The sequence below is a fragment of the Aegilops tauschii genome, chromosome 4 (assembly GCF_002575655.3).
Source record: "Aegilops tauschii subsp. strangulata cultivar AL8/78 chromosome 4, Aet v6.0, whole genome shotgun sequence".
Classification (NCBI taxonomy): Eukaryota; Viridiplantae; Streptophyta; class Magnoliopsida; order Poales; family Poaceae; genus Aegilops; species Aegilops tauschii.
In genome coordinates, this window is record NC_053038.3 from 515,520,296 (window position 1) to 515,530,616 (window position 10,321).

Here is a 10,321-nt window from a genome sequence, read left to right on the forward strand (position 1 = left end):
TGATTGATTGATTCTTCTGCCTGCTCATCCTGCAATGCATAAGAAAGAATGTAAAACACCCTTCTTGTATGAATGTAAAACATCAAAACAAGAACTTGGAATCGATGAGGACGGCGTGTGGTACTCACTGGTGTAGGTCGTAGCCACCGGTATCGTGGACGATGCCGGCTGGTGGTGTGTGTTGCGCCTTACCAAATTGTGCGGCAACGCGCTGTGGCAAGTGGTACTCCACGGCATAGACACAAATCATTGGCACAATGCACCGGAAGAGAAGCCGATCCTGCTTGCACATGCTGTTCAGCTCGAACCCCCACTCTCGATCATCATTATACTGCCGCCAAGTAACCTATAACCAAACAATGGTAAGCTCAAGTGAAAGTGCTATCGAAACTATTCAGAATGTAGTTCTTATACTTGGAAAGGCGTGAGAGCATCAAGCTCGTTGCTGAAGACCTTGTACAAGGCCTTCGATTCGCCCGTGTAGACACGCACCACGTCCCAAGCGTATGCGACGGTCGGGTTTCGATCATCTTCGTCATCTCCGCCATAGTCCGTCCATGCACGCGACCGCAGCTTCTCCGGACGGCCCACCGGGATTCGCTCCCACATCCAAATGGAGAGGCCCCATACACATCCACACATACCGGACGTGGCTTCCGCTCTCTGGGTCGCGTCGTCAAGCTACGAACCAAGTATAGATGATAAGATGTCAAAATCTAAAGCAGCACACGTCCATGATATTTGAAAGAAAGTGATATTCACTTACCGAACGGTATAGGCAGGGGAGTCCGGCGGCCCCCCAGCTGTACCCCGCATCCCAGTCCTTTAGGAAGTCCAGATACATCCATAGGGCAGAGTTTCCGGAGCAGTCCGGAAACACTACCTCTGTGAGAATGTACCACAGGTAGGCCCTGGCGTACTGCTCCACCACCCGGGGCTCGGCATCTTCCGGGCACTTGCTCCGGTGCTTGAGGAGCCATGGCAGCGGTATGCCGGAAGTCCGGTTGCTCTTAGCGGGGGGGGGGGCAGTCGCCGATGAGGCTGACAACCCTATTGTGCTAGTTCGCCCTCTCCACTCTTCCTGTGAGAGCACGACCCTCGAGCGGTAGGGCCGTAATCATCGCCCAATCCTCGAGGGTCACGGTCATCTCCCCACATGGAAGATGAAAGATGTTTGTCTCTAGCCGCCACCGGTCGATCAAAGCCATGAAAGCTGAGTGGACAAGCGTCGGCGGCTTACGCTTGAACTGCAGGACGAAACCCAATAGTCGGGCTCTCCTGAAGAACGGTGCGTACAGCTCGTCGTACTCCATCTTAACCGTCGTCTTGTGAGCCCTCATCCGCAGTGGCGGCAGCATCTGTGAAAATCAATAACCAAAGCATAATTAGCATGGACATAATAGTTAGCAACTTGTTTTCATCAATTCGAAAGATTTGGTTTAAAATGGTAATTACCACTCCATTCTCAATGAAACAGGCACGGTGACGCTTGTCGAACCTAGGGTCAAGCATGGTGTAATTCGTGCCGATGTCGTTCGCAAGAGGTGGCCTCCTAAAAGAATTGCATAAGCATATCAAAAGATTTTTCAACATGAACTAGGGTTCATCTTTAACTATGAAACATATCGATGCATAACAAAGGTTCATCACATCCAACAAAACCTATGAGTTCAATCTTTGAATAATCATATATCAAGATTATCATGAACATGAACTAAATACAACACATATATCAAGAACTAAATAAAATACATATATCAAGATGCAATCACCATGGTTCAAATGCATCATATCATATCATATCATATTTCTCCAACAACACCCAACATGCATCATATCATATTGTTTTCAAAAAGAAAAACCATGAACTAGGGTTCATCTTGAAGGATTAACCATGTCTACTCCAACAAAATCCACTACTTGCATCATATAAGATCCACATGCATCCTATATAAAAAAACTCCTCCAAAAATAATATGAACTAGGGTTCATCTTCACATAACCATACCAAATAGTGACTAGAGTTCATATCTAACACAATATAACATCTATAATCAACCTAAATCAATCCTAGGGTTCAAAATATTTAAATCTAGTTCAAGAAGGGGGGTGATTTGAATCAAATAAGCGATGAATCGGAAGCTATTTGACTAAAACTAATTGAAGGGATTGAAGGAGCTTACTTTTCTTTCTTCGGGGCCATCTGGATCCGCAAAAACGGTGAAGAAACAACGAAGATCAGAGGGGGAGTGGAGGAGAAGAGAGAGGGGTGAGAGGAAGAACTCCTCTGTTCTTCGGCGGGTGGTTGGGGGGAGAAGGGGAGGGGTGGGGCGGCCGGCGGCTTATAACTGCCCACACCCTACCGCCAGGTCCCTTGGCGGTAGGATCGGACAGGCTACCACCGTGTCCTACGGTGGTAGGGTGGGACGGAGGGGGGGCAGAGGCCGTTTACGCTGCTGGCGTGGATAAGTTTCCTACCGCCGCAGCGTCCGGCGGTAGCCTAGCTAATCCTACCGCCAAGCATCGTGGCGGTAGGGAAAAGAGTCAAATGTCGAAAAAATTCAAAGGGGGGTCAGATCCCGATTTTGTTTGACAAAAGGGTCAAAACATGAAATTTGGCCCCCACTAGCTATGCTCTTTGCCGTCTCTAGAAGACGGCAGAGAAAGTGGCCGTTAGGTGGTTCTCGTTAGTGGGCCACCCTCCCTCTTTGTCGTCTGCTAGTAGACGGCAAAGAGCTGGCTGACGGCAAACATGATCTTTGCCGCCAGGTCTTTCTTTGCCGTCAGTTTTCTGTAAGCTGATGGCAAAGACCTTCCAGCTGACGGCAAAGAGTTGGCTGACAGCAAAGATCCTGATTCCAGTAGTGTAATCGTTTATTACCCATGCTATAATTGTATTGACCAGAAACTCAAATACATGTGTGGATACATAGACAACAACATGTCCCTAGTAAGCCTCTACCGGACTAGCTCGTTGATCAAAGATGGCTATGGTTTCCTAGCCATGGACATGAGTTGTCATTTGATAACAGGATTACATCATTAGGAGAGTGATGTGATGGACAAGACCCAAACTATAAACGTAGCATATGATCGTATCAATTTTACTGCTATCGTTTTCTGCATGTCAAGTATATGTTCCTATGACCATGAGATCATGCAACTCACTGACACCGGAGTAGTACCTTATGTGTATCGAACGTCACAACGTAACTGGGTGACTTTAAATGTGCTCTACAGGTATCTCCGAGGGTGTCTGTTGAGTTGGCATGGGTCAAGACTGGGATTTCTCACTCCATATGACGGAGAGGTATCTCAGGGCCCACTCGGTAACACAACATTACAATAATCTTGCAAGAAATGTGACCAATGAGTTAGTCAAGGGATCTTGTATTACAGAACGAGTAAAGGGACTTGCCGGTAATGAGATTGAACTAGGTATGGAGATACCGACGATCGAATCTCGGGCAAGTAACATACTGATAGACAAAGGAAACTGCATACAGGATTAGCTGAATCCTTGACATTGAGGTTTGACCGATAAAGATCTTCGTGGAATATGTAGGAATCAATATGGGCATCCAGGTCTCACTATTGGTTATTGACCGGAGAGGAGTCTCGGTCATGTCTACATGATTCTCCAACCCGTAGGGTTGCACGCTTAACGCTCGGTAGCGCTAGGGTAGTATTGAGATATTAATGGTGGAAAGTCTGAAGGTTGTTCGGAGTCCCAGATGGGATCCGAGACATCACGAGGAGCTCCGGAATGGTCTGGAGGTAAAGATTCATATATGGAAAGTTGTTATCGGGTTTCCGGAAAAAGTTCGAGTTTTTTTTGGTATTGTACCGGGAAGGTTCTAGAAGGTTCCAGAGTGGGGCCCACCTGCATGGGGGACCCACAAGAACGTGGGTAGTGGGGAAAGTCCCTACAACCCTGGTCTAGGCGCACCAAGATCCTCCCTTAAAAGGAATAGTATCATATCCCAAAGGGATAAGATTAGGATCCCTAAAAAGGGGGGATAGCGATCAGTGGGGAAGGAAAGGAGGGATTTCCTTCCTCCCCCTTTGACCAACGCCCGAGGGCAAGCCACCAGCCCCCTCCACACCTATATAAAGCTGGGGAGGCGTTGGGGCAGCCAACCTTCGACCCTTGCCCGTTACCTCTCCCAACTACTCCCACGTTTCACCGGTACGCGCTTGGCGAAGCCCTTCCGGAGTTCCGCTGCTACCACCACCACCACCACACCGTCATGTTGGTTCAGATCTCATCTACCTCCTCTCTCTCGCTTGCTGGTTCAAGAAGGAGGGGACGCCACCGAGCCGTACGTGTGCTAAACTCAGAGGTGTCGTCCGTTCGGCACTTGATCGGGAGTTCGTGGACGGATCGTGATTGAATCCCGAAGACATTCGACTACATCAACCACGTTTCTTAACGCTTCCTCTTAGCATCTACAAGGGTATGTAGATATAATCTCTCCTCTCGTAGATGGTCATCTCCTAGATTGATCTTCGTGAGCGTAGGAAATTTTTTGTTTCCCATGCAACGTTCCCCATCAAGGCACGCATGTATCGTTGCTATTAGATAAAAAGATGGGGTCTATTCCTACATGAATAGATCTTGTCTACATTGTGTCATCGTTCTTATTGCATTACTCCGTTTCTCCAGGAACTTAATACACTAGATGCATGCTGGATAGCGGTCGATGTGTGGAGTAATAGTAGTAGATGCAGTCAGGAGTCGGTCTACTAATCTTGGACGTGATGCCTATATACATGATCATTGCCTTGGATATCGTCATAATTATTTGCTTTTCTATCAATTGTCCAACAGTAATTTGTTTACCCACCGTATGCTATTTTCTCAAGAGAAGCCACTGGTGCAATCTATGGCCCCCGAGTCTATTTTCTATCATATTGTTTTTAGATATATTATTCCAAAAACCAAAAAATACCTTGCTGCACTATTTTCTTTATTTATTTATTTTTGTGTCTTTGCAAGATCTATTTATCAAATCAATTTAATCTATGTTTTTACCATGGAGGGATTGATAACCCCTCTTACGCGTTGGGTTGCAAGTATTTGTTTTTTGTGTGTAGGTACCGTTTACATAATGTTGCTTGGTTCTCCTACTAGATTGATAACCTTGGTTTCATAACTGAGGGAAATACTTATCGTTGATGTGTTGCATCACCCTTTCCTCTTCAAGGCAAAAACCAACGCAGATACAAGCAATCACGCGCAGAGCCCGCATGAGACCGACCACGGAGCCAGCAGCCCACCGCTTGTGGATGGGGTTGTTGCCGGCGCTGATGGGGGTAGACGGACGGTGTGACGGTGTGACGGTGGACAACTCATCGGAGGAGAGGAGAGGAGAGCAACGGGCAGTGAGAGGAGAGTGAGGAAGCATGGTGTGAAAGGGAGTGGGTGGTGACACGAGAGAGAGAGGGGGATTATTAGTCGTCCCGTCCATCTCTCGTGGTCCCCAAGGCGTGCAGCGAAGAGCCACGCGTGGCCGCGCTCAGCCTGGCTGCGGAGAAACTGTTGATTCGGCAGTAGCTCGCGGGCCTGGCCCGGGACTGCTTTAAGTTCCATGCGGGTCGAGATGTGGGTGCAGCCCAGGCAACCAAACAGCTCATTTTCGTCCCGTGCGGGCCTAGTTGGCTCAAATGCGAGAAACCAAACGCGTCCTAAGAGCTGTTGCTGGCATCCAGTGGCGATGCCAGATATTTTTTTCAAGGTATGGCTGGCTTAGGCAGGCTATGTTGAAATATAGGATGGGCCTTGGGCCCATTTAACAATTTTAGAAAATCTCTAAGGGCTCATGCGGGTTATATGATAATGAGTATGGTGGGAAGTTTAGTCCCATACAGCTAATTGGAGAGGTGTTGGACCTCCTTATAAGGAATTCTCTTCCACATGCTATTGGAGCTTGAGAAGAGAAGTGGTTCCCGCGCGCTCCTCCTTCACCGCCCGCCACACTGCGGGTTACGGGAATGAGCCGAGCCGAGGTCACACATATGCGCTTATTTTTGTCGGTCAAGAACGAAGAGTCCCGAACAGAAGAGCCACTATCATAAACCCAAAATTCATTGTGTCCCAAGAAACACACCGCAAAAAGATCGTTGTATTGATGATCAAGAGAGAGAGAGAGAGAGAGAGAGAGAGAGAGAGAGGAGGGAGAGAGAACCATCTAGCTACTACTATGGACCCATAGGTCCTGAACTAACTACTCACACATCATCATGGGTGCATCAAGTTTCATCAAGATGGCATCTCCAATAATTTCCCCCTCCAGCGGAGTACCGGAATAGGGCTCCAGAAGGGATTGGTTCAGAACAGAGGCTTGCCGCGGTGATAAAATTGTTTCGGGTCTCACTTCGAGGGTTTCTGAACATATGAGAATTTATATGCCAAGAATTAGGGGAAACGGAGCTACGAGGGGTCCACAAGTCAGGGTGCCCCTGGCTTGTGGGGCCCTTGTGGGTCTTGATCTAGTGCTCAACCGAACCTTCTAGGGTCTCTTATTGTCCAGAAAAATCGTTAAAAAGTTTCATCATGTTTTGACTTCTGTAGGTATGGTTTTTCTGCGAAACAGCAGAAAAACAGAAACTAACACTGGGCACTAAATTAATAGGTTAGTCCAGAAAAATAACAAAAGATGACATATAAAGCATACGAAAGTGATTACGTTGGAGATGTATCAAAGGGTTGGTATATGTAAAAAACAGGTAGTTTATTAATTGCATCAATACTTTCTAGATTAACATGAATATTTGAGTCATGAAACTTTTTAATATTACGAGAATTGTTTTAATAAGTGAACACTTTTTGTGATTATATCAATGTTTTTCGAGTACATGTTGGACATTTTTCGAGTAAGCTGGTCATTTTTTATAAATTCGCATATTTATGAAAAATATACAATAAAATTGAAATAATGTTGAACATTTTTAATTCATGATAGAATATGTTTTAAAGGCACGGACACTTTTAACTTCATGTGTATTTTTAAAATGTGCAAACAAATTACGAGTATTTCTTTACTTGTTTTTAATATTGAATTGATTATACATAAATTAGTAGGATACATTTTTTATGAAAGGATTCATATTTGCAAGATGCATTTAATAAATATGTACCTTTTTGTAGGCCACACTAGTTCCAATCCATTTAGGCTCTGTTTGATAGCTCAGTATATTCGAAGTATTTGGAAAATACTACAGTTTTTCTAATTACCACGGTTTTAATTACTGTGAGGTCTTTGGCTCTCACTAAAAGCCACAGTATTAATACCAGAGTATTTACAAAACCAAAGTAGTTTCTCTGTCAAAAGAAAAAGACCCCAGACCTCTTTTTTTTTATCAAAGCAAGCCAAAATAATGAAGCATCGCACGCACGCATTATATTTTTCGCTCCTCCACCTGCCACTCCGCTCCGACCGCCAGTCCCGTCGTCCATGCATGTCGCAGCTCCGCCTGTTGAGACACCTACACCGTGTTGCGAACCATATGCTCTGGCGGCACGGTGCACACCCCCTCTCCTCCGAGGTGTATCGGTGCTTTGTGGCGCTACCGGTGCACCGAACTCACTTTGCATATTTTAAAATGTTAAAAAAAATACTAGAAAAATGAGCATATTCACACAACATTAATGTAGGTTTTCACAACATTGAAACATAGCTCAGAGAACAAAAATAACAAATTCAACATTGTCACACTGATATCAAATTTATCATTTTTGTATCTCAGAAAATGTTTGAGATTTTGTTACGAAATTTTGCGACAACATACATTGACACAATGTCAATGTGCTAGATTTTTTCCAGATTTATTAAAATGTTCTATAGCTTCCCGTGCACCGGTAGCCCCACAAGTATCGGTGCATGGGATACATCCCCCAGCCCCTCTTTTTGTTGCATATCATTAGCTTTGCACGGTTTTGTTCTGATATTTTCGTTGTTTCCCTGTTACTATCTTAAATTATTTTATTTCGTCTATCATCTTTTTATTTTAATAGTTTTCCTTGTATTGTGTTTTCTTCTTCTGGAGCCAAAAGAAGTTAATTAATTAAGCTGGCCGCCGGAAGGTGTGGCATCATCATCATCATCTTCAGTACCCGCCCTTGGCCTCGTAGGAGGTGTCGGCCTTCCAGCCCTTGGGGATGACGTCCTCGACGGTCGTCTTGGTGCCGCCCTCGGTGGTGTAGCGGACGGAGAAGGGGCCGATGAGCTTATGGGGGGTGTCGATCCTCCACACGGCTCCCCACGACTCGTTGAGCTCGGTCCACTTGTCCTCGCCCTTCTGCTTGATGTCCACGCCCACCACGTCGCCGTCGCCTTGGAGGAACTTGATCACCAGCGCCAGGTAGTTTTCGTTGGAGGACTTCTCCACGTGGAAGTTCACCTTGGTGCCCGGCGGGTACTTGCACTTGACGCGCCGGAACTTGATCTCCACCTCGCCGGCGTCGCGCAGCTTCTGCTCCTCGCCCTTCTTGGCCATGGAGCCGAAGGCGTGGCCGGAGAGGTCGAAGTGGTAGGGGGCGATGGGCTCCTCGTTCTTGTCGGTGATGGTGACGATGGTGGGCTTGCCGGAGCAGGCCTCTGGCTTGGTGCACTTGAGCTCGAAGCAGGAGCCGCAGCCGCGGCCGTCCTTGAAGATGGGGATGTTGCCGCAGGAGGTCATGCCGTGGAAGGGGGCCTTGTCCACCTCCTTGTACCCGCAGGCGCCGCCGTTGTCCTTGGGCCCGGCGCCCGTCGGCTTGCCGTACCACGTGGTCTTGGCGTCCAGCCACTTGTTGCCGTAGCTCGCAGGCGACGCCGTGATGTTGGGGCCCGGGGGAACCTTGGGGATGCCGTGCGCGCCCCACACGACCGCGGCCAACACCGCCGCAACCAGCAGCACCGACGAGGAAGAAGCCATCTTCTCTTCAACTGTTCCTTGTTGCCGCTGTGCCTCTTCTTGCTTGCTGCCCTGCTTTAATTTATAGGGCAGACCACAAGAGGGGGCAGCAAACGGGGGGAGAATGCTCCGGCGATGTCGGTGGCTGGCTGCCGTGAGGGGGAGGCGAGCTTGTCCGTGCATGCATATGCGGCTCGCCGTCATCGTCGGAGGTGCATCCTCTTGCTGACCAAAGCCGCCTATGTTTAGAATGTCTGAACCATTTGTGCATGGTGAAGGTGCAAGTTATCAAAAGGACATGAAAATGCCAGCAAAATCACAAGCGCGAGAGGCTTGAGCTAAGCATGTGTCCTGTCACGAATCTTGTCATACACAAACGTTTGGACATGTAGTAATAATAATAATACTATGGCGGCCGTCACATTGCTCATTCCGTTGTTGCAACAGAAGATAGTTGAACTAGATAGACAGCCGTTAGACAGGTGTCGTAGCGACGCATGATTTTCCTGTATTTCAACGTCAGCAACACACACACACACACACACATTTTTGGTCCCATCAGGAGGAAGCAACCAAGCAGACTTTGCATAAGTACCAACCAACGGAATTTCTTTCACAGCAGTCACGACATCATCATTTCTTACAGTTGCACACTCTGCTCTGTCCTGGAAAATTGCGACGACGGAAAAAACAGAGTCGACCCAGAATGAACAAACGCTATCCAAGAAATAACACGACCGGACCGGAAAATTTCCCCCCTTGATCTATCTAAAACCTTGCTATGCTTCATCCCAACTTTGACGAGCCGGACCCTGCGCCAAAAATGGCAAAGGGAAACAGATGCACATTGTCTGCAAGCTCGGTTCCGAGTTTCAAGGCCTTTTCGGCAGCAGCTGCTCACTTCGGTCTCTACCTCTCTTCGAAGCTGTATGTGCACAAATTTCCTAGGCTTCAGCTTGCTCATCCTGCCGCATGGCATTCACCTGTGATTGAACCCTGCGGGCACATACAAATCATCACTTGACCCGGTTATGGAATGAGCTGGTGCAAGAATGAGGTAATTCCTACTTTACGTTGGACTAACCAAACACTGTCCTTTACTCCCTCCGTCCCATAATATAAGATGTTGCAATAACATCTTATATTATGGGACGGAGGGAGTAGTATGTAAAACCTTCTGTTCTTCCAAAACTAGATTCAGTAGAGTGGGCTAAATCCTTTACTCACTACCGTTTCAACTATTCTATATGGAAAAAATTACCAGAAAATCTCTGCAGAGAACCATTACCACCAATCAGCTGCGACTCAATTCTTCTTTCTTGACCCAAATGCATTCTTTCAGGCCAAACAGAATTCAGCCTCCTAGCGAAATCTTCAACTTCCCTGTTTGTTCAGAAATGAAGCATGACATTAATTCACATGA

The 10,321-nt window shown here is 47.0% G+C and overlaps 1 protein-coding gene across 1 annotated transcript; it reads right to left on the reverse strand.

Moving 5' to 3' along the window:
- Window positions 1–7,453: 7,453 nt before the first annotated feature.
- Window positions 7,454–8,983, reverse strand: LOC109780810 (pollen allergen Phl p 1-like). Its single transcript, XM_040387679.3, has one exon. It carries the CDS (start codon window positions 8,917–8,919, stop codon window positions 8,110–8,112), a length of 810 nt encoding a protein of 269 aa, XP_040243613.2. The 5' UTR covers window positions 8,920–8,983; the 3' UTR covers window positions 7,454–8,109.
- Between the last annotated feature and the right edge of the window lie 1,338 nt (window positions 8,984–10,321).

Excerpts from the sequence above, each read along its gene's own strand:
- LOC109780810 (XM_040387679.3), bottom strand. The coding sequence starts at position 8,919 with ATGGCTTCTTCCTCGTCGGTGCTGCTGGTTGCGGCGGTGTTGGCCGCG.